Here is a 25,287-nt window from a genome sequence, read left to right on the forward strand (position 1 = left end):
GAATGGTGCCCAGTGGTAACATGTATAGGGAGAAAAGAGAAGGCGCTAAGATAGATCCTTGAGGAAGGCCACAGGTTAGATGCGCAACAGAAGAGGAGCAATTTCCTAACTTTACTCTGAAAGTACGACCCGAGAGATAAGACTGGAACCACTGGAGGACGATACCTTTTAGCCTCCCACATCATACTCTAATCTGGATATCAGGATAGAGTGGTCGATCGTATCAAAAGCTGCTGATAGATCCAGAAGAACAAGAGCCAGTGTCCGTGGAACGATAGATGTCATTTAAAACTCTCAACAGGGCAGATTCAGTACTGTGAGCAGACTTAAAACCAGATTGAAATTTTTCAGAAATATCATTGCATTTTAGAAAGAGCTGGAGTTGGTCAAGAACAACTTTTTCTAACACCTTCGAAACAAAAGGCAATACAGAGATAGGACGGAAGTTATTTAACACGGCAGGATCCAGTGAAGGCTTCTTGAGTAGCGGAGTGACAGTGGCCTCCTTAAGGGCAGCAGGGATGGAGCCGGTAAGGAGGCACTTATTAACAAAGGACACCAATCCTGGCCCTACTGAATCAACAATTAATTTTAGGTTCAGGGTGATTGGCTCAAAAGCATCCCAGGTAACAGAATTCATCAACTGACTAGAGTGATCCATGTGGGAGTGGCTGGCATTGCATCTCAAGTTAGATATTTTGTCAATAAAAAATCTCAAGAAACTTTCACATAGCTCATCCGAAGCACCATACATTGTATTTACCGGAGGATTTAAAACCAAGTTTATGACAGAAAATAAAACCTTTGGTCTAAAGTGGTTTGCCATAATAAATAATGGTAAAATGACCCTATTTCTCACCTGATTCATTACCTAACTAAACACTTTCCTAATGAGTTCATGGTCTTATGGTCTTCTTCAATACAACATGATGTTCATTTAGTAAATTATGGTCCCATTTAGAGGAAAATAGACCATTAAGCAGAATATGCTACGGGCCAAGTCGTTACCATGGCGACCTGCCAATCAGGTTACAGTGACTTGTACCCACAGCACTGTGTAAATTTAACCAGTCCCGTTGAAAAGAGTATTAGGAGTTGGCTGTTCACTTTCTCTGGTGAGTACATTTAGATTACACAAGACTGTTGTTCGCTAGGCAAAATTGTCATCCCTGTTAAAAAGACAGTTAACGTGAAATACAGATGCACCTAGCTAAGCAAGCCAGCTAGCTCCACACACGGCCATTAGCTCCCCCATCGTGTCCAAATATGGTCACGTACGGTGCCACTGGTTGCAAAAAATCAACATGGCAGCACCCTATCAGCCAAACACGAGGTTTCGAAACAGTAGTCCACAAACCAATGGGTGACATCACGATGACTACGTCCACTTCTTATATACAGTCTATGTTATATGTCCAAGTGGGAGAAATAATGAACAGTAATGGTCCAAGTATGGAGCCCTGAGGAAAACCATGGGAACAGGGGGATGTAGGAGACCTAAAGCTACTAATGGACACAAACTGTTGTCTAGCTGTGAGGTGGGACATTATTATTAGCCCTATTATCATTGTTATTACTATTATTCATTTTTATTGATATTTGTATATTAGAGTTATCCCTTGCCTGCTCTATATAAAAAGTGCAAAGAGAAAACTTCTGTTTTGTGCTATATATAAAAAGATTAATTGAAGCTACAAACCAGTCAACCGAGACTCAATCTTCTGATGTGAGAATTAACCCTTAAACAAAAAGCAGGAAGCGATACTTGTGCATTCACAGAAATATGTAAGAGAGATGAAAATCAGTCATGAGTTGTCCTTTGGATATGCTCAATCCAATAAAAAGTCCTAAGAAAGAAAGAAAGAAAGAAATTCACTTTCAAGAAATTTTTGTCACATCTACTGCAGCTTTAGGCCACAGAGTGAAGCCAGATGTTGGTCCATTTGCTATAGTGATTGTATCAGACGCTGTTATACCTCAGTTCTGTCAAACTCCGTATTGATGATTATTTATATTATCTGTCTAGTGAAAGACAGCAATGTGCTTTAAGTTGAAAATATCTGACAGGATATTTGGGAGTAGATATGTCTCCTGCTGGAGCCGAAGAACTGCAGCCACAAAAGGACAAAAGAATGTGTCTGGGCCTTCCAGCAACTCCGATGCAGCTGAGTACAGTAAAAGTTGAGAAAGGAAGTCCCTGAAGTGTGTATGTGTGTGCATGTGTATCGTATACGGATTTTAAAAAATTGGACAGTTTTCAGTTCTGTAAATCCATTGTGTGACACAAAGATGGCAAAGCATCACATTCCCCATTAGGTCTCTCTGTCTTTATGAAGAGCAAGCAGTTAATTAGTGTAACTCACACCAGATCAACACTGCAGTCAACAGGCAAAGTGCAGCAGCAGCAGAAGCAGCAGCAGCAGCAGCGACTCCCCCGCTTACAGAATAAGTAACACATTTTCCTTGGCAGACAAAGAATTTGTTGGGCTTTCCATAGATTTTTATTTTTATTATAACACAAAAACCTATTCCCACCTGGCAAGCCTCACACGTCTTTCTTGCACAAATGAGACTCAGCAAATAAAAGGTATGAGAATGTTATTGTACAGAACTGAGGAGCAGGAAGGAAAAATCTTGTGGGCTGTATAGCTAATAAAAAGTTGAGCACTATTCCAGCGTGCCATGATCAGAGCTGGCTGTGTAAAAGGCACACTGGTCCAGGGCTGGTAATACTCTCCACCATGTTTCTGTTTGACACACACACATACACAAGCTTCTTCTTACTTTACAGTGCAGACCGCTGACTGACTTGCAGGCAACCTCTCCATTACATCTTCACACATTTCCCACAGTGAGAAAGGCTTTCTCTGGCAGCAGGCCAAGGACTGAGTACAAAACTCAGCAAAAGGGGTTCATAAAGCAGTGGCAGGTCATAGTTTTACTGGCTGGTTGGACAAGAGCAGACAAGAGAACAAACCTTGAGCGTCATCTGTGGCAAATGACGGAATTTCAGTGTAATTTGAATACAAAAGTGCCCTGTAAGGAGTTTTGGCTTCCAGTGCCGGACTATGATCAAAAAAATCTGAGTGAGTTAAGAACAGCTGCAAGCAATGAGGTGTCTGGTGGCTTTCAGAAGAGCCAAGCCAATTGCCTTTATTTGCTGAATACAAACTGCATTTTAATACTTTGTATGGCTGTCAGCAGTTGCTTGTGGGGGATCTGTCTTTAACACAGTCTTTATCAGAGAGACCAGAAATCCACCTGAATAGGAAAAAGGGATCTGTTACAACCCCTTAACCTCTGCCAGGATGCCAGTCCACGCCCAGCAAAGACCCTCAATTACCATAAATCAGCAGGAAGAATATTAGATTTTTCCCATGACTCCACGTTCCATGACTCATAAGGCGAGAAGAGGTCTTCCTCTTTTGAGCTGGAGTCCTCCCCACTACTTCACTGAATGGAGGAGCCTTGAGCATACCAGATGGTTTTTCACAGTCAGTGCTGTCCGATTGCATAACAGATTGTTGAAGCTCCTGCCAAGGCATTATTGCACTCCTGTCCCAAATGAGGACAGAGGTGTGTGTATGTTTGTGTGTGTGTAAGAGAGAGAAAAGGTTGCTTACAAAGGTTTTCTTTTCTATTGTCTGACAGTTGTTTGGTAATTAGCATTCTTCTGGCAAAAACCCAAAACCTGACCTTACGTTGACCTTTTAATGTACTGATTCCCAGTTTTTGTTTCTTTCTATCATCACCAGAGTATAATTCTGACAACAGTCTGCAAAAGGAGTAGTGTGATGATAAACTGCAGAATGTAATTTAAAAGAAGCCCTGTCTGAGGATTTCTTCCACAAGCTTTTATGGCTTTGTTTTTCTAAACAGATGTTGTTGCAACACTCAGACTATCAGGTAAGTCAGCAGTGATTCCCTTTGCAAAGATTCATTTCTTCATTCTCGTTTTATCCAGAATAAGAAGAAGTCTGTAACCTGCAATGAAATGTACATTTATTTGAACCATATTAATTAAATTCCTAATCTAATATCATAGGGATTGCCTGCCACTAAGTTAGTAGGGTGGATCCCCCTCCTTGAAAAGCTGATAAATGAATTTCATACATCTGGTTTTAGTGGAGAGCTTTTGTGTCCCATAAATGGTCTAAGTGCTGTTTCCGGGGGGTTTCCCCTTGCTAACAAGATGAATCTGAGAGAAATGCTGAATTTGTGAGATTTTTGGCTTGGAAATTAACTGCACATTGTCGCCCTCTCCACTGTTGGGAGGCAACTGATAGCAAAGATGGCAGAGTTGTTGTGGAAGAATTTGTGAGGCCTGCCGTTTGTTGCAATCAGTCTTTGCTACAGACAGCTAGCAAATATTCTGCTAGACTTGTGTTTTTGATTATAGGAGTGAAGCTACAAATATAGTGTGTAATACAACTCTTCAAGTCCACTGACTCTATTTTGAACAGAACGTATTGCTATTCTGAATCAACCTGACAAGATAATCAGCATTTCTCAGTAGCACAATAAAGATCCTGTAACTATGGTTAAACTTAGCTCCATTGTTGCCCAAAAACTATCCATGTTGTTCATAACACCATGACACCTTGTATGAATTATGCGTGCGATTTCCAGTTATTTATAAATCTGAAAAAAAAAAAAAAAAAAAAAAAAAATATATATATATATATATATATATATATATATATATATATATATATATAGTTAAAAAAACATTGCAATCACCAAATTGAACAATATTCATTTTCAACATTTCTAAGAACTAATGCAAAAATATTACACAAACACTATGGAAAGACATAGTCAGTCAGTTACAGAGTACTATGTCATTTGCACACTCTGCATCATAGGAAATCCAACAGGCTATGGCCCACTTGAGATGTGTAATTACTGTGAGGGGGATAACAGGCTTGGGGAAAAGGCCAAGGATAAAATGCAAAAGGCCATGAAGAAAACGCTCTGCTGCTATTCGTCAGTCTCTCCTTATCAGCATAACCCAGCTCAGCGGCATGTAAAGAAATCAAATAATAGACTAACTAAACTAACGATCCCGAGCAGGACCAGATCACAGGACCACATTCATTACATGTCCTACTTTTCAGAACAACTGTTCTCCGAAGAGTCCGTAAGATGCATTTGCATGTCGAAGTTTCATTCAGTAAACTTCAGCTCTCCTCAACTGCCTTCATCATTTTGGAGGCCAGTGATGCTGATGATGTAACAGCCCAGATATTCAAGCCTTTAGTAGTTCACCCCACAGGGGAGCCAGAACGCAGGTGTGCTCCTTGACGCCTGCATTTTGTGACGCTGCTTTCCAAACATCCGTGTTTGGCTAGAACCTCTAAACATGGCAAATTTCACAGATGTCCCCCTCAAAGGCAGTTCAGAGTGGGCCAGAGTGAAGAGTGTATGTTTGATTTCGTGATCCTCAATACACAACTCCACTCATTCAGTCACTCATTCATTGAGAGGGTCCTATGTACTTCTGAAAATATTTTGAGAATGGAAAAAGAGCAGCCACACAGACAAACGTACAACATGAACTTTCACACATATGGGACATGGCCAGTGATATCTGACGGATATCAGTTCCTTCCTTACACACACACACACACACACACACACACACACACACACACAAGCAGTTTGAGTTTGTGAGACAAATCCGATTTTTTTCTACCTTTCGTCCATCATGTCCAGGTAGTCCAGGGGGGCCCATGACACCAGGCTCTCCCTAAAAGGACAAACTGGGTCACATTCAGTACACCAACATAGTTTGCATGTCTGCTAATAATCCAGTGCTCTATGAAAGGAAAGATGACAATATGCATACTTTTTGTCCTTGAGGTGCTTGACCAGGGGACAGTCCATGATCTCCTTTTTGTCCCTAGAACATAAAAACAGACATAATTATAGAGGCACTTTTCTCCCCAATAGGCACAAGGTATATCTTAGCCTGCACCAACGTTCACTGCATATTTTCTCCACTGCCAGAGCATTCCACTTCAAAAGGCGCAGAGGAGTTTGCTGTTTGCATTTACACTATGAAAGAGTAATGGGTTCATCCTACTTATTGCTGATTGTAGGACAGTTGTATTTACACAAACGTGCAGTCCATTTATGCCCTCCGGTGACTCGGTTTATACCAAGCCAGTGAGAAGTGATGGGGAGTGATCGTGTACATTCTTCTCCCTTTTCAGGCAGTGGGAATCCTGTCAATGCATTTTGGGTCAGCATTGAACATCCAATAGTACTGGTGAGAGAGCAGCCCTGTAATCTACACAATAATAATGTAAGAGGTCCATGGAGAAATAGATAATTTCCTGTGTTAGCGCTTATCATGTAAAGAAACACGAATATTGAGAAGAATGTTACAGGGCTGTTACTTGGTTGGTGTAATCAAACAACAGCCGACACATTTCTTTTAACAAATTGAAGTTTGGGCATGGAAAGAAATCCTGTGTTGTGACTCACTGTGGTGCAATCCTGAAGCTAACACTTCTTTTTAAATGGGTAAGGGGGGTATTTTTGTTCCACACTTCTTAGTGAAAAAGACATGGGTGGAAAGACATGCGCTGCTGTTTTATTATATTGGGTTACTGGTGAAAGTACTACAGGAGTTCCCATCTACAGTATATCGGCCCATTTAAACCTACATGTTCGTGTCAGCTACAACTTGGCACTGAAATGTCTTGAATTTTCTCCAGACTGATTTCTTAACAGAGCCGGGAGTGCAACTCCAGCCAAGAGCTACATACACACATGAACACTGTGTCTTTTTACTGTCTTAAAGGTTTTTTCACCTCAACTACATCCTCTAAAGAGTTTAAACTCAAAGAGAAGCTAAATGAGGGAAATTCTTCTGAAAGCTCAAGACCTTAATAAGCACTTCCACTGATTATACACATATATTATGCTTTCATTCATGTCATTTTTAAGTCTAATGGTAGACTACTTACAGCAGCAGGTAAATTGATCATCATCGTGTCTAAATGTATCATCATTACATCCAGTTAAAGTGACATATTCAAAACAAAATTCAGCTAACACACAGCATATTTTCATCCGGCTTGTTCATTTTTTTAAAGCAGAGAACTTTGCCAGACCAGGCCGTCTGCTGTGTATGTGCAAATGGATCAAACCGAGCCAGGCCAGGTTTGGTTAGGCTCCAGGACACATATATACGATACAAGAGTTATGGTTTTTCCCTAAAGTTAAAGCAGGCCAAAGCATGGTGTCAATTATGTTTTTTGTTCAATGTTTAAAGACCATTCCAGCAAAGTCTAACATACAGACTCCTTTGTGATTTCAGAATGGCATATCATGGAACTAAGCAATCCTCCATGTTGACAGTTCAGCTGGAACAGAGACTGATGTCAAGCACTTGCAAATGAGTGAGTCAGAAAGACTTAAACTGCTGTTCTCTCCTGAAGGAAACAAATGGCTTCTTAAGAGGCTTCTAAAAGAATTGCACTGTAAAGCCAAGGGGATCTGACCTCAGACATGCAAACTAAATGAAATCACAAACAAACATTGGATGATGAAGAAAAAACACAAGAAATACTTGCTCTTCAAATTGGCATTATTGTTAAAATGCCCTTATTACATCAGTTGGATGTGGATCATAAAAGGGTTGAGGCTGTTTGCACAAAGGAAAGCCATATCTTATTGCATTTTATTTACTTGCATTCCCGAGGCATCCCATATCTACAAAGCAGACAGTAGAAGTTGAGAGATACAATTTCCTGATATCATGCTTTGCAGGAATATGCTATTATACTGTATATATTTTTTAGAGTTTACAAATATAAATATGAAAAAGCTTTTTGTGTCAGTTTATCGTAACTGAAAATACAGACCTGTTTCCCTGCTCTGTTCTTAATGTAAACAAACCACTAACCGCATCAGAAAAGGCTGCTGTTATTTTAGATTTTTCTTACTCAACAAATCCCATGAAAAGACCAAAACCAACAGTGTGTTCCTCTCAGTACTTTCAGACTTCCCCACTCGGGCTAAGGCTCTCAGCCCCAAGCCCATTAGTTCCTACTGAAGACAAAAATCATTAAAAACAGGTCGTAAATATATAGATGTTGAAGTAATTTCCTAAAACAGCTGAACACTGTTGTTCTTTGAAAACGGAACTCAAACGGGAGTAAATTGTGTATTTGTTGGGGGCTATATTCAACCACTGATCAATACACATTTGGTGTGTTAGTGGGTATTTACAGCACTGGGGCAGTATATGTGGGACTGGCTTAAAATAAACAGTGCCCGTGTTCAATGTGATAAACGAGCACGTCAACCACTGCAGCAGTGTGGCTCATTGTAGTGTTTTTAGATTTGTCTAGTGAAGTGAAGTGTTGTCTAGTGTTAATCTATGTATTAAAATACCTGTCAATCAATTTGGAAGTGATAGCAAGTTCCAGTGCTGTTTTAATTTTGGTTGTGGGATCTGGGACAACATTAAAAAATGATTATAGTCTGGATTATCTAATATTATCTACACATATTACAAAGGGAGCCAAGTGTTTTTTTCTTCCTGAATACAGAGAGTTGACATTAAAGTAGTGATTTGTAAATGCTGTACCTTCCCTCCAGGAGGTCCAGGGCGGCCAGGGTTTCCATGTGGGCCAGGGGGACCCTGAAAAGGAAGACACACATGATTAAGGAAGATACTGACTACAAGTTATCATCTGGATCATTGAACAGGCCTTCATTTCAGCAGCAAAGGAGGGTGGGTTAGTACTATGTGTGAGGTACTCACAGATGTATGCACATGTTTTTCCCTTTCCACTGCCTGTTTGTGTTATGGGACAGGTCAGTAGTGCCCCGAGGTCCCTCTGTGTTTGTGTATAGGTGATCTGTGAGAGACGTACTGTGTCTCCTGCCTGCCTCGCCTGTCTGTCTGCCTGCCTGCCTGCCTGCCTGTGCTGCCTGCCTGCCTGCCTGTCCAAGTTATGACATATGGATGTGATTTTCCTCATCCCTACACTTTTCCACTGGTTTCTGGGGTTCCACAGTGAAGGCCACTCATCCGTCAGACCATCTGTGCCAAAATGTTTTATCTAAATGGACTATCTCCTGCAAGTCAGGCTTGGTGGGTAGATGTACAGGAGCAGAGAATAAGGAGACAAAATCTTTATTTTTTTTCTGTTTGAAGGGACCATAAATTCAAGTGAGCTGCAAAGACAGATTGTTTGGAAAAATACAGCCACAACTTCCTGAGGCATCCAAGTGAGGAGTCTTCAGTTCAACTGCGCACTTATGTGGAGCAGAGGTCAAAATGCTGAGTATGGAAAATCTTCCCCAGCAAAACTGAAAGCACTGAAACATGTTCAAATGGCCTGAACAGGAAGCTACAGTATCTTCAGCCCCTTCTTTGAGTTGTTCAGATTTTCCATGGGTTGTGTGACCTTTCCCCTGAGCTTTGAGGTGAGAGTGAGGGATAGGGTTACTCTGAGTCAAACAGACGGAGAAGGCCAAAAGGTGTAAGTGTACGGCTGGGTGATCCAGCCCGCCTCTGTTATTTATCTGCGCTCAATTAGCAGACTGTGGAGAGGAGTCAAACAGCCCAGGCATCTCCCCTGTCCTCAAACTGGCCAGACCTCTCCCCTCGCAGGCACTGGCTGCTAGACATATGGAGACACTTAACAGAAGCTCATCTACAGATTTCCTTCTCCTCCTCGTCTATTCAGAGCATTCCCCTTTTCACTCACTCGATATTAAAACGTATGGAAGTCATTATCTCCAGATAGGAAGCAAAGAGAGGAGAAGACCTAAGAAAAAGCGAGGTCGGGACAGAATACTACAAATTGTATCCTCGCAGAACATAAGGTGAGGAGGCACGGGGCTGATGAAAAGGTGGGTGGGTGTTATCCCAATGGAGACGAGCATAATGGGGAGAATGAGTCACATTGTCCATCTATCTTTGCGTGGGTGAGAAGAGGAATGAAGTTCCTTTTTGCTTAATTACTGATCAGAGCTACTCAAGAAACTATTTAGAGACCACCAGCAAATAAAAAGAAACAAACACTTAAGCGCTAATGTAAACCCAGGTCACACATACACACATACACTCAGACCTGAGGCCTGCAGATGAAGGGCACCTGTCTACCAGAGCTGTGACCAGGTTTACGATGTGGGCGAATGACTTTTACACATTGAGTGCTACCGTTTTTATATGCTATTAACCCTGAATAGACCTGCTAATACCTTCACTGGACTGCACAAAGGAAACACTATGTCTTTAGCCTGATGATTATTCATAATAATGTATGTTAAAATTTAATCTTATTATTAATCTTATTTTGTCAAGAACTTTGGTGCTAACTGCTTCCCCAACACTATTGATCTGGGGATTGAGCTAAGTCCTTACCGCAGCAGGTTCGTTTCCAACCCTGGGGCCCTTTGTTGCATGTCATCCCCTCTCTCTCTCTCCCACATTCCTGTCAATAAGCTGTTAATATCCAAAAATGCCAGAAATAATAATCTGCCATTTCATTGGGTTTTCTTTTGATTGCTCACATTTATGTTTCTGAAGGTGATGCATGCTACACATGTAGTTCATTTCAGAATAATCAATTTTTGCGACAGAACTAAATCAGCTGAGTTTTCTGCACCAATCAACCATTGGCAAAAACAGAGCTTCCATTGCTTGAGTCTCCATAGACTCATTTCATGTCACAATAGTGTCAACCATTCTTTAAGCAATTATGCAAATGGTTTCAATTTCACAGAAACCCAGCGTCACGTAGTGACTGCACACTCGCAGGTCCGTTTCCCTGCACAAAGCCCTCTTTGATCCACTCCCAAGCCTCCCCTTCAGGGCCGAGTGAACTCCGGCACTCTGCCGGGCTCATGGCTGTGTCGAGGAACATGGACACTCTCACGTGTAAGAGATGCTGCTCAGTGGCTCAGTCAGACATGACACCTTACTGTCCGAGAGCCAAAGCCCTGATGGTGCTGTGTCATCCCAACAGCTGTAAAGCTTTTGTGATGAGTAAGAACATTTACCCCACACAGGTCGCTCTGTTCACACACACACACACACACACAGTGCAATAGCAACAGTTAACTATTTCACATCATATCTTGTTGCGTATTCCTCTGTATCTGACTTGAAAGGTGAAAGTGAAATGAGATAGAACCTTCCCAAGATTAGAGTTGCTCACAGCAAATCAGATCATTTTGAGGAGAATAAATGTTTTGCACATATCCTCAATTTCTTGAGTATTTTTAAACCTCGCAAAACCAAAGGGCCAAAATCTTGAGGTACTGCGACTTTATTGTACTGCTACTTTCCAGTTAATTACTTTTCAAATAAAACTTAATTTAGTTTAATTTACATGAAAATGTGATACCAATGGGCAGTGCCGAGGATTGAAAATCACATTCAGCCTTCTTTCTAGTAAAGTTTTAACATATCTTCCTTGAAAAAAGGACGCAAATTGTACAATTGTAAGTTATATTTCAGTAGGACTTTAAGGAATACTTCTTAAATCAACCTTTTAAAAACGAGTCATCAGAGAAACAAGCAAAAAGTGTGACAACTTCACCAGATTTTTAATATGGGCGTCACCGTTATTGTCATTAGCAACTTTCTGCATATGGAAGTACAGTATGTTTAAAATATAAAATCTTTAACCCTAGTGAATATCACTTTTACCTAATGTTTGTACAAGCTATGCACAGACCAGAGTCCACTTTAGAGCTTTCTGTAGATTATGTGTGAGGTATTTCTTTCTAATCACGTGAACTAGGAAAATTCTGATGGTTCAAAAAAAAAAAAACAGTAAAAACCTGAACTTCACCCTCAGGTTCGTTTTTTGTTGCTCTGAGTCAGTGTGGCCTGCTGTTGGGTCTCAAGAGCTTGATGATGAATGAACTCTATAGAGGTTGGTGTACTACTGGATAGAGCTGCTGAGCTCCAGACAGGGTCTTAAATGCCTTTAATAAGATGGGGACAAAGCCCTCTTTCTTCCTTGTTTAAAGAGATTGGGTTCCCACACAGCCCACCCCTCTGAGGCCTGACCGCAGGGCAGAGTCTCATGGGCTGCGGCAGGTAGCTCATACGCACACTCCTGAGTAGCAGAAGTAGTCTGCAGGACTACTTCGGCAGAAGCTCTGCAAAAGAGCAACCAAAACTGGTATCTCTCCATTTTTTCCACTGCCTTAAGTTATTTATTTAAGCATAGCACTCACTGTGATGCCAAGTTCAACTTCTGCTTCATTAATTTTCAAATAAGGGAGGTGAAGATCAAGTTTAAAGGACAGGAAGTACATACACAACCATCAGTTAAAGGTCCCAGAAATAAATCAAAATAACAAACCGTCCCTTGGGACAAATCATCTCCTAGTATTTTCTCTCTTCTTATGTTTCTACTGAAACACAAGCTTAAAATAACATCTGCACTCACTCCATCCATCAGGAGCTCACAGTTGTAGACTGACACTGAGCCCCAAAATGAGAGATATGGCTCCAGAGTACTCATACCAGTACCAATACACTGGAAGCATTCACCGAAATGGACCTATGTCCAGTTGAAATATGTGTATAGGTTATTTACGGGATAGAAAGTACTTGTTCTGGGGGAAAAAATACACATACATACATACACTCAAGTTACCTTATTTGTTCATGTCCATCTAATACCTACCGTATGTGTTCAATTAATTTTACATTGGCAACCCACAGATTTGTAGCTTATGGTTGTTTGCTCTCCAGCTTTACAAATGGACCTTGGCAGCATACAAGTACAGCTTGATCAAACCCAGAGCCAAATCAAACTAAAGTCTGGCTGAATAATGCTCTGCAATCCAAAGATGTCAGTGAGTGTTTGTTTAAAATGCTCAAAAGGTCTTCCACATCAGTGCGCTGCGTGATCTCACTATAATTAGGGCTGAAACTAACAACTATTTTGATAGTCGATTAATCTATCGATTATTGAAACGAATAATCGACTATTCGGATTATGAATCGCAAAATGACACAATGCCTCTCATTTAGCTATTAGCCTTTAAATTAAACCTGAAGTTGTTTTAGCCATGTGCTATTGAACAGTCAAGACGCTAAACTACTGCTTTCAAAAATGCACGTCTTGATAAGCAGCTGATCTGCTGTTTAGTGACGGAGCAGCTTTCACGCCAGTACTGCAACACCCCGGGACAAACAGCGTTTCACAACATTTATATAGTTTCCCCTAACTCAACAACTCACAAAACTCCTTACTTACTAAACTTTTTAGGGGAGTTTGGGGTGGATTAGCCGCCGCCTCACGCACAGACAGGAGAACTGTTTTCTCTTCTTTAGAAAGAATGAAATTGTCTGGTGCACACTCGGCAGCAACACGTTCTCCAGCTGGGAACGTCGCCATGAGCGATGACTGTAAAGTCAGGGCACATCTGGAATGTGAACGCGGCCGTTGTGTATCATAATTATGTGCTACTCACAGCATCATTACTGTAACAATCAATCAAATTGGCCAACTGTATAGAAAACATTTCAGCTCATAATGTGAAGTAACACGGCTTTAACGTGAAGCTAGCTCGCTAACTAGCTTACGGAGACGAGTCATCATCATCGACAGAGACACGACGTTACACGCCTCCTCTTCAGATAAATTCTTTGGCAACTAATTTAATAATCGATTTTTGTCGACCACGTCGTTTAGTTGTTGCACCCCTAACTATAATGCAGATCAGACACAATTAAGGCATTATTAAGATACACAGGAATACATATGGAGGGGAACTGAAAAATGATAATGGAAAAAAGAGCAACTGTAGGAAGGTAAATGGGGAAACTTGTCACTGGTTGGGAGACACGCACCCGTGGGCCCCTCTTTCCTGGTTTTCCTGGCAACCCTGGCAGTCCCTGAAGGCCCTACAAAGAAAAAAAAAGAAAAAAATATGTCAGGGACAGAGTGAAGCAAGTCTATAATACAAAGTTTCTGCCTTTTGTTGTGTCATTTCAAGGGAGTCTTGAACAGTCTTTAATGGTAAAAGAGAGATATAAGTTTTCAGAATAAAAGGATATCATGTAGAAGTCACTCAAACACGATATTCAATAGTAAATATACTGTAACTTTTTTTTCTAATGTGAAGTTAGCTGTGAGCTGCAATGCACTCAGTCAGCAAGATGCTGGCAGGCATGAGATTGTCTTGTTAGAGGCTAGAGCAGCCCTGTCCCTCTGCAGCCAATATAATTTCCAAAACCACTACAGTGCATGGACTCTAAATCTGACTCATTTTACTGGCAGGGAGGTCGGCACTGGTTCCCGCCATAGCCAATCACATTAATTATGGGCATCAGCTAGCTTTAAAACAATTTCATACATGGATTAGCAAAGCTCTGAAAGGTCAAATCTAATGAGGGGTCAATCTGAGGAACCTGAGTTTGTTTGAGATGTTAGGATTGTTACTTATTTTCACATGGCTCCACAAGTTTAAAAGTAAGAGGAAAAGGAAATGGGCCTAAAAAGAGCTTGAGGCAGTCCAGCTGAAATTGTGCTACTGTAATAATGTCAGATGTATAGAGCACTTTTGTCTAGCTTGGAGAGGACCAACAGCTATAATTATACTTTTTCAACCAGCATACACTCTGAAAAGCCAACAGGCTTGCAGCAACTTTCTTTAGACTGCAACAATCAGGCTATTCACACATGATAAACAGTTTGAGCTGCAGTCGCTGCTGGGGAGGGCGGCAAGGCAGTGCTAGAGATAATGACTTTATACCATTTAAAAACAATAACAAACTTGAGGTTCAATACATAATTTGACTTGAGATTGTCTTATCACAACTATCTATTAAATTCAAGTGGAAGAAAAGCAAATACTTATTTTCAAAATGTCTTTTTAAAACTTTCTCAGTTTTTCTTGGTAGGTGGCAAACAAGATTAAAAGATCAAATACAGCAATAAAGGTGTAAAATCCCAGTAACACATAACTTTCGAGATACCACTTCCGCAAGGTTCAGAGCATTGTGCTCTCCAAAAGGAAAACAAAAGTTCAAAAGGGTGAAAAGGATGTAACTATCCAACTTTTCCACTCACAATACCAATTGCAATACCTCACCTCAGGATATTTGCTAACAGAGTACAGAACAATACAGGTGTTCTCCTTTAGCCAAATTAAACTCACTGCTTGAGGTATTGGAATCATTTATATGTAAATTAACATGTGGATTGCTGTGGCACTAAAATGTGGAGTCAGCAGCTAGCCATGACTGAATAAGTGATTTTATAATGACATTGACACAGAAACTGTCATGTCATGGCTGATGCCAGATCTGGTTAGTTAGGTCACTATCGGCAAAGATAGCAATCCAGCATATCAGATTGGTGCATCCCTACAAATTGCAATTCTGCTATTGATTTGATGTGTTGACAAACTATCCAAAAAGGTCTTTTGAAAAATCCTCTATTTTGAACTTTAGAACTGTGTTTGATACTTCTAAGGACCTTGCACTTCTTCCAGAAAGTCTTCTGTATTATTGAGATGTTTATCCGATACCTCTGGATACATATTAAGCATCCTAATATACTGTATCTCAAGCTGAGAACTGTAAATAGTCTCTACACCTCGAGTGAAAATCTTACTTGATTACTTGATTATCTAGCTAGTCATCAATTTTGATCCTCCCTTCTTCAGAGCGTAGGCCTGTTGAAAAACTCATCAGCACTTATGTGATCTATCAGAGTTGACATGTCGTCTTAGAAAGTAACTATGACTATAAAAACATTTTTTGAAGACATTCCTGTGAGCAGTTGAAACAGTCCATGGCCCACTAATATCAACCCTAATTCCAGTGGAGGGGAATCAGAAGCTTAACAATGTGCTTTTAGTCGTCACTAAAATGATTCAGAAGACATTATAAAATTGCCCGGAAAATAATTTAGACTCTATATCTGACTCAGCAATCTGTTTAGACTTGATACTAAAATATTAGAAATTCAGTGGTTAAAGTCCTTAAGATCGGTTACTTCTCTTTCATAAAAATGGTCTGAACGGCTTCAGGGGCATGTAGAGCCGTGGTTTCCCTCACTGCCAAAGCAGGAAAGCTTTACTTAAAACATTCTTTTTGGTCAAACATGACCTAATACATAAGACACAGAAGCCCCTTTAACAATGGAAAATGTGGGTAACCATTTTGTGCTGACGAAGGAACAGTGCCTGACAGGACCACATAGTCAACATGAATGTATACAGTCTAGAGTCAACACTGGTCGATGAATGACAAGATTAAATACTTCGACTATGTTCATCACTAATGCTTTGCTTTGAACTTAAAAGGGTCAGTCTTACTCTGCAGGCTTGTTGTGTGATGTGAGCAATAGTGTAGTATGTCTTTTTTCTTTTTCTTTTTATACAAACATGCAAAACTTCAGACCTACACACAAGATTGTTATAGTTATAGTTGTAGTCAAAATGTTAAAGAATTATACATTTCATTTAACATCTTCCTTTTTAAAAATTGTAAAGTCTGCGTTTGAAAGGCAACAAATGATCAAAACATTTTCCATTTCTTCCAGTTCCTGCACATCATGCAAACACTCCCACCAAAGAAAGTCTGTGGTGCTTAGAAAGGGGAGAAAAAACTGCAAATTTTAATAATTGGGATAAAGCAATGCTATCATATTGTATAGTCCTTTATATTTGTACTCTGAATGGTTAATTTTGCACATGTTCATTATCCTTTTTTACCACCGACTCTACTTTAAAAGTATCCATTCTCTAAGCAGTCACACTCCCCTTCAGAGGAATCTAACACCTCACCGCCAGCCCCTTCACTCGACAAACATTAACTGGCAAAGGCCAGCTATGAATCTGACCATTTCTACCACCGCTGCTAAAAAGGAAATCACACATTAATCAAGAACAATTTGACAGGGCACCACACGCAAGTCAGAAACCCAACTGGATGGGGAATGGAGCAATTCTGAATCATTAACACAGTATTGTCAATGAAGCTAACATTTCAGAAGTGCAATGTAAGATGACTGCCAGATTCACAAAACCACACAACAAAGAGATGTGTCAGCATCCAAAGCAGCAGCAGTTCCAGACATCAAAGAAAGACAAACCAACATTTAAACAACACGCTGTCATACTTGTATATCATTGTGATCCAAAAATGTATTAGGGAATTGGCCTGAAGCATAAAGATATGGCAGCAGTTACAATTCAGATGCCCTCATTAATGAGCTATTCATCCCTAAAATAAACACTAAAACATAATACTGCAAAGAAGATAAACTAATATTCCTGCTGTGCATTCACAAGTATTGTGGCTTAAGGGTGTAATCGAATCATGTACTCATGCATGAGTCAGGTGTGTGTTTGTTAAGAGCTTACACACTTACCGGCAGTCCTGGTTCTCCCTTTAGTCCAGGTGGTCCAGCCAGTAGTGAGAACTGGGTTGGTTCCAGGTCAAAAGTTTGAAAGCCATCTGTTGCAGTTGGAGTGACTGGAATAAACGAGGTGGGTTTGACATCCTGCACACCGGTCACTTTTGGCTCAGGTTTCTTTGAAGCTACTGTGGTCAACTGCTTGCTATGGGGAAGGTAGGCGTTTGAAGGAGACCCCTGTATGAAAGCGGCTGTGGTCTGAAGGTCTGGCTTCATCTCAGATGGTCTGGTTGAAGCAGGTAAACCCATACTTTTGCAAGAAGGGTTCTGAGAATTAGTATCTCCTTGCTTTGTGTTCTTTCCAGCACTGCCATGTGAAGTTGGTTTGCAGTTCGGTGGTGCCACACTGACCCTAAGAGATGTGGTAGCAGTTTGAGTCGGAAATGTAAACGGACTTTCCAAACCTGGACGAATCGGTGGAGAAACAGACACAGCACCAGGTTTTGGAGCGCTCACAGTCTGATGCAAAGATGTTATGTTCAGCATCAGCGAGCTGTCAGTTGGAACAAGAATCGTAGTCCTGGCGCTTTCCACAGTCAAGGCCAAAGTAGGTCTCTGGGCCTTTTTGAATATCTCCGTCAATATCAGTGGAGTTAAATGAGTGACCGTAATGTTTAGGTCTGTGGAAGATAGAGGTAGCAGGGGTGGAAACATGGGCCGATACGTGTCGGCTTCTCTGCAGTGTTTCTTAATGTAATCACAATAGTTATGAGCTGCCTTAGCAGAGGGATAAATGTCAAATTGACAGATGGCACCTTCAAACGGCACCGAGTTGTGGTTCATTTTGCCTAGGAGGAAAGAGCCCTCTGCATCCAGAGCCTCCTCTTTTTTATGCAAATCTGCATGTACACTTCTCTTTCCACAAGAGGTGTGTAAGAACACCTGGTGGCCTTGGATATTCAAGGCCAAGCTATGCCACTGGCCATCGTGGACATCATAGTCGAAACTCACAGAGCTCCTAGGCCCCACGTGTACCAGGACCTTCCCGGGTGCGAACTGCACTCCAAGCTGCACTTTCCTTTTCTTAGACAGAACTGAGAAAAGAAAAGCGCTGTTGATGCGATGAACAGACAGGCTGAGAATCAGGGAGAGATTGGTGGAGCTGTAGGTATCAGGGATAACAGTGCGCAGAGGCACCTGGATACGTGCCCTCGGTGTGAGGATAACTCCAGACTTGAAGGGGATGATGCCATTAGGGCTGGATCGAGCCCCTGAAGATGATGGCGCGCCTCCCCTTCGCCCAGAAAGCCCAAGCTGCTGCAGGACATCCACATCTTCAGAGAAATAAAAGAGAGAGAAGTCAGTGACTAATCTAAAGATAAAATCTAGAGATACCTTTACAATATCACGCCATCATGATTTATAAGCATATATAACATAACAGAACAGAACATGTATATGTCTTTTGCACACACCATTTTAGAGGGTTTTTTCTGCAAATAACTTTCATTCAACACTTAAATGCATTTACAACAAAGGGCTTTGCAGAAAGCCATAAAAGTAAAACTATTACAATATATGAATGTCAAAATTCAAAAGGGAAAAAGAAAACGCTAATTGCATAACAATTTCACTTTATATGTGCACTTGATAAGCGATTTAAAACACGATACCGTATTAATTTGTATAAGACACCTATTAACAACCTCCCACTGTGGTGCGCTGATCTGCATCAAATTATAAATTGAAAAAACAAAAGCGCAGTAAAATATGTGATAATTATGTTGTTGTGCCAAGCTGGGAGTTCAGGAGTAAGACTATTGGAAATCCTACGGCAAAAGCACTTTAAAAAGCCTGCATAAAATTACCGACAGGGCCACACATCAACATCCAATTTGGGGGATTGCCGCAAATTATGTAATTGTTACATCAGTCTTAATTAGAACAATCTCGGGAAACGGAGGCTGCACGGGTCTCTGGAGGGGACAGTGGTGGGGGGGGGGGGATTTAAGAGGTGTTTTTAGTACAGAGACAGAAAAGCCATCTCACTTCATCTGGTAATCTGTGTTGATTAAAGATGATCGCTCTGACAGGGGTCCAAGCTCATGAAAACTTACTGCAGTGTTTTCTGCAGGTTTTAATTGCTACTTGCATCTCATGGGAGGAAAATGTGGGTGGTGATTTCCACACATTACAGTGTGTACCGTATATTGTTCCTAATTGGATCCATACCTTGGTGTGAAAGTGAATCCATTTCACTATAGCAAGTAACAGCCTTTATTCTTTACAATATATGCAGTTTTTAAACAAGAGTGGCTCTCAGCCTCTTCAGCTTGTGACACTAACATAAAAATATGATATTACTCTATAGGTTGTGATACTGAATTGAGGCTATCTAGCATTTCACAAGAAGTAAAGCTAAAATTTAGGGGGGGAAAAAAATCATGCTTTTAACCTCTTAATCATCTCTCAACTTAAAAAAAATGACATCCTTTGCAATCCCTAAACCCAACATAGTGGTCTCAAACCCCAAACTGAGAACCGCTGATACAACAGCACTAAGGTTAAGATAGATCTAGCATAATACTTCCGCAAGCATAACATTCAACGCTCTTAAAAAGTTAAATCTGTTTTTGGTTCGAAGGTCAAAACAGACTGGAAATGTTCCCATTATCATACTATTGTCTATTGTTTATTGTTAGGCACCGGTGCAAGCCATCAGTAACGTCAAACAAAAGCTTTTTGTTTAGTTTAGCAAGGTTGGGGAAAAAAAGAAGAATTAATCATCCCCGGCCAATCAGCATATCCTGAATACAGTACGTTAATCCTCTCAGCACATGCAAAATTGAAACTAGAAGCTTACATATAGATCTCAAATACCCATCTTTTTCCAGACTAAAACAAATCAAATGTGGGCAAGACTAAAATAAACTGCTAAATGATTAATTATGGCTCAGCAGAGGAGAAACAAGTATAGACACTAGACATGTTAGGAGGGAAACCCTGCCCAGTGTGTGCAGGCAGTGGGAGGTCAGCTCGATTGAAAAACCCACACATGGAAAACAAACATCAAACAGAAACTGAAAAAAAACTTTCTTCAGTTGAGTTTCCCATACAGCACACATTTGAATTGTTAATATGATAAGAGGAAAGCAAAATTGTTCTTTCATTTTGTGATTTGTGATCTACTTTCAGGGCTTTTCTTTGCATATTTTAATCTTAGTAGTGTGGCCGCCTAAGGCTTTTTGTGACCTCCTGATGTGCTAGAGGAATAAAAAGCTAAGAACTGAGTACAACACATCCCGGAGACAAAGCACTGCTAAAGATCGTTTCTCAGAAAGCAGGCACATGAACAGACTAATGCATTATCATTATTAGTATGCCGTCAGAGTAGACTTAACATTTCCTGCAGCTTCTTCACAGTAAAAATCTCCTCAAGGAGACAAAGAATAAAAATAGATACTTTAACACTTTGTGTGTTCATTCTAGAAAAAGCAGTGGCACAAAGTTCCACAACTAGTTCTACATAAATCCCAACAGAGAGACAGTGAAGATCTTTTCAAAAACACTGTGTTTCTCAAGAAACAGGGAGTGAATTGTCGGCCTCTGACTCAACACATTAATGCATCTACTGGCCAGCAGATATTACCAAAGGTCTGAAACTCAGAAGTTGTCTCAGCAACACTTTTCCCATTCCACATTAAAATTAATGATTTTTTTCTTAAAAGGTCTGAGTGAGCAATAGGACATGACATTTCCGTAATTCAGTAAGTGAATTCCCAGGGCGTATGTCTTTATCTTATTATATCTAAATTATTTACTATGTCCCATTCACCCCATTCGCACACAGTAACACACCAATGGCAGAACCTTCTGGAGCAATTTGGGGTTCAACATGCAGACTAGAGGAGCCAGGGATCAAACTGCTGATCTTCCGATTAGTGGGCGACCCACTCTACCTCTAAGCCACACCCACCCCATAACTGTAGAGGAAAGGGTGAAGTACACCAATCTTGGATTGTGCCTTAATACACTGGAGTATGGCCTGCACCGCTCAAACAAAAAGGAGTACAATAGCTTGTGATTGCAGAGTCACTTTCACTGCAAGTCCCTCTAATGAGACAAGTAGACAGCAGCAAGCATTTGTCTTACAAATCATGCAAGAACAGTCTGCAGCTTTTTATACCAGTAGAACTGTTTTTCCAGCGCACCCTGCTTTATTAAGTGACACATTTACAGTCTCGTTGGGATTGAAGAGTTTGCAAATTAACAAAATATCACTTGGTGTGTGTACAAGAAATTCCCTACTTTAAGCAAAATTGCTAAGATACAGTTGTTTGTATGTTTATACTGAGTATCTGGATGTAATGACAGCAGGCTTATTGATCAGGCTTAAAAGGCACAAAACAATTCCACAATTAGGAAGCCATATTCTGAGGTTTAGCTGCAGTTTCTAACTCATCTGTTTCAGACAGCCAGAGCTCCTGGATTTTGTTTCATTTTTGTGTCAGAGCAATTGATTTATTGACTGCTGTCAGGAATTTCTACAAACAAACAAATATAACAAAAAAAATGATTCTGAAATAAATGTCCTACCCCAGGGAAGAGTAAACATATTGAATCAGAGTTTTGGCCTTGATAGATCAAACAGCTACGCTGACAGTGGTACAAGCTGTGAATGGAAAATGTAGACGCTGATCACCTCAGTCATAGACGATCCCTGGATAACTTGGATAAACATGTGCGCATCAAGGGGGCCATGCTGGGGTAATGTACTTACTTTAAGTTTCTTTATACTCCCTTTATTCATTTTGTGTTCTATCAAACTTCATTTATCAATGATATTACCTAGTTAAGGTTCTGCACAGTCTCGCTGAGATTTAGTGGACAGGGCATGCCTGAAAGTTTAACTGTAACTTTCCATAAAATCAATTTTGATTTCCTCTTTCCTACACTGTTTGTGAGACACTTTTGTGACAACCTGCACAACAATGTGTTTCCATGTAAAGAAAGAGAAACATTCACCCTTGCTTACCTTGTGCATGTGCTAGCCTTAGAGAGCAGGTGCAACAGATTATAGTCCAAAGAATCAGAACTCTCCTAAAGATAAAGACAAAAAGGTTATAAAATAATGATGGCAGACAGTTGAGGTATAGATTTTTCTGTACACTTCATTAATCTTACAAGTCTGTTTTTACTGTTTACACTCTAATGCAATGATAATAATAATAATAATAATAATAATAATAATAAATGCATAATTTGTTTTCTTATTTAATCTTATCAGAAGCTAACAACATTTGTTTATGCCTTAATTTATTCATTAATTCATTCAAGGCTTCTTAATGATTTAAAACAAAGACAAGCAAGATACTCTTTGCATTTTGAAGCTGTAACCAGTAGATGGGACTGATTATCTTTCAACTGATTATTTCAGCTCATCAACTCACAAGTCACAATATTGAATCAGAAGTTCCAGAACAAGGAACAAATCTAAGTTATAACACGTAAAGATGAAACTCTAAATGCTCATTTGCCATACACTCCTGTACCTCAACCTACCACAGTGATCCAATCTGCTGCAGAAGAGCAGCAGCTCTGGTTTGTTCAAAGCGACTAACATGTGTTTCACTACAACAAGCTTGGTCTTATCTTGCTGCCTGACAAGATAAGCTACTGCTCGGTGGGGCTAGGTGAGTGCTCCTACAAGACCACCTCTAATAAATCTAAAATTCACTTCATCACCTTAAAACCTACAACTCCAAGCGAAAGATACAGACGAATATTGTAACATGGTTCACATATTAATGCTGCATTTTATGTAACTGTGACAACCCGCCTTGATTAAAGCTTGATTATTATGCACTTTTTGACTGCAGGTTTTGAAAGAGTTTCATGGGTCTAAAAGGTGCCGCATTTCAACCCATAAAAGACCATGTAATCCTTCAACTGACATGACAACAGTGACATTTATGATCTCATGTCAGCTCATAAACAGCACATTTCAGACCATTGATTTTTCTCAAAGACAAGTGCTAAGAGGAGTGTTGATCGCTCACACGTAGAGATGTTAAATTATCTCTGATATGTGCAAACTCATATCATCAACAGGATTATGCTGGGTTTTTACACTCATGAAACTAATTATTTGGTTGTATGCAGTACATGAAACTGGACGCCTGTTGAGCAAGTGGTGCTTGAAGTATACCAGGCTCAGTGACAAATGCCATAATGAAGGCAGTTACAGGAAACCTTTTACATTTGTGGTTTTCCCAGAGAACCGCAGAAAGCCACTGGTCAACCACTGACACACTGACTGCTGGTTGAAGCTTTTAAAAGTTTCCCTCCCATGCACTGCTCTCACACTGACATTAGCAGAAACCAAGAAAGGAAGGGGGTGTGCAGTTTGTGACCAAGTCTCTCAGGTCCAGCAAGGTTATATGATGCAACATGTTGACTTTTATTTTCCCTCCCATTTGTGATAGCAGGCCAACCAGCTGAGTGAGATGCACAGCAGGGAGGAGAGAAATTGGGGGGGGGGGGTGACTGTCTCCTCCTCTCATACATCTCCCTCAAATCAGTACCAGATCATTCAGCGGCTCTTTCTGATACAAGCTGCAAAGACACAACTCTGAGAACAGCACAGTAGGCTACACTGGCTTCCACTGAGTGAGGCGCAGAAACAAAAAAAAAGTTACCCTACAACCTATTAAAGTATACCACCTGTTCAAGTAAACACAGACTTTAAATGTGTGCTATCTCTCAGGATCTATTAACAAATTCTGCAACAGACTACTTGAGTAAAATATTAGGCTACAACTTATAACAATGCTACAACTTAACACGAATACCACTGTCAAACGGACAATACGCCGTGCTTTAGATGCAGGTGATGTTCACAAGCACATGAAAAAAACAAACCGTGAAAATAGATATGTTGTTTGAATGTGTCGACTCACCCCCCGACTCCAGTGGTTTTGAGTTTGGAGTACGGGGCATTGTCCAGCTCCATAGCGGTTACTTCATTCTTTCTTGGGAGTTTTTACTACAGTCCAGACGAGGCAGACACAGTTTTTCCATTCCAGGTGTTCCTTGAGGGTCGCGCGAGAAGTCAACGTGCCAGGAAGCAAAATAGCAAAACAACGAATCAAACACGGTGGAATTAACCAGCGGTGAAAATGCTTCTTTATGTCATTGTCTTGACTCTTCTTATCCCTGTAGTCTCCTTCCAGAAGATTACACCAAAAAAAATAACAAAAAAAGACGCCCTGGAGAGCTCCACCTGTGCGCTTCCTATGTTTTGTCCTTCTTTCTTTCGCGCGTTTTGTAAAGTACAATGAACGTCAAGTCTAGTCCAGCTTTCTTTCCCGGGGAACCGTTGCAGGACAAGATGACGACCTCCGTTTTGAGCGTGTATGTGTGTGTGCGTATGTGTGTGCGTGTGTGTGTGTATCGACTTCCCAAAATGAAAGTTTATTGTGGACTGAGGAAAATCTTGAGAACCGGCAAGGGGGAACACCTCCCTCTGTCGCCCTCAGCTGACATCGAGGGAAACAAATTTGTAGCAGAGAAGACTCCTCCGGCCGAAGGTGTGTCTTTCTGGGGAAGCAGGGTCCTCTCGGATTGCACGTGTAAGTGTGCGTGTGTGTTGCTGGTTATCGCGTGCGGCAATAAATGAATGAACACACCCGTGAATGCGTTGTGCATCTGTCAGCCACAAGCAGTTGCATTTTTAGTCTTGTCAGGGCTGCAGCAAGAATTTTATATATACTGAGGCCATGAGTCCCATCAGCCCCCCCACAGGGAATTTTCACCAGACACCACTGTTAACTTTATTATTCCCATGTTTGTTTATGTCTGAAGTCACCTTGATCACGCGAGTTTCTGCGAGAAACCCCCACCCCAAACCGCCAATCTGAAATCATTT

At 40.7% G+C, this 25,287-nt stretch overlaps 1 protein-coding gene across 2 annotated transcripts in view; it reads right to left on the reverse strand.

Moving 5' to 3' along the window:
- Positions 1-24,918, reverse strand: part of col27a1b (collagen, type XXVII, alpha 1b) — a 62,755-nt gene extending 37,837 nt beyond the window's left edge. Inside the window, exons 1-7 of one of the 2 annotated variants that reach the window (XM_046035660.1) lie at positions 24,320-24,918; positions 22,396-22,460; positions 17,376-18,694; positions 13,844-13,897; positions 8,603-8,656; positions 5,849-5,902; positions 5,696-5,749 (exon numbers count right to left, since the gene is read on the reverse strand). In XM_046035660.1, coding sequence (XP_045891616.1) covers positions 5,696-5,749; positions 5,849-5,902; positions 8,603-8,656; positions 13,844-13,897; positions 17,376-18,694; positions 22,396-22,460; positions 24,320-24,372 — 1,653 coding nt within the window. In that variant the 5' untranslated portion in view covers positions 24,373-24,918. The remainder of the gene's footprint in view (positions 1-5,695; positions 5,750-5,848; positions 5,903-8,602; positions 8,657-13,843; positions 13,898-17,375; positions 18,695-22,395; positions 22,461-24,319) is intronic. The other variant, XM_046035661.1, reaches the window with a different exon arrangement.
- Between the last annotated feature and the right edge of the window lie 369 nt (positions 24,919-25,287).

The sequence above is a fragment of the Micropterus dolomieu genome, linkage group LG21, assembly GCF_021292245.1.
Source record: "Micropterus dolomieu isolate WLL.071019.BEF.003 ecotype Adirondacks linkage group LG21, ASM2129224v1, whole genome shotgun sequence".
NCBI lineage: Eukaryota > Metazoa > Chordata > Actinopteri > Centrarchiformes > Centrarchidae > Micropterus > Micropterus dolomieu.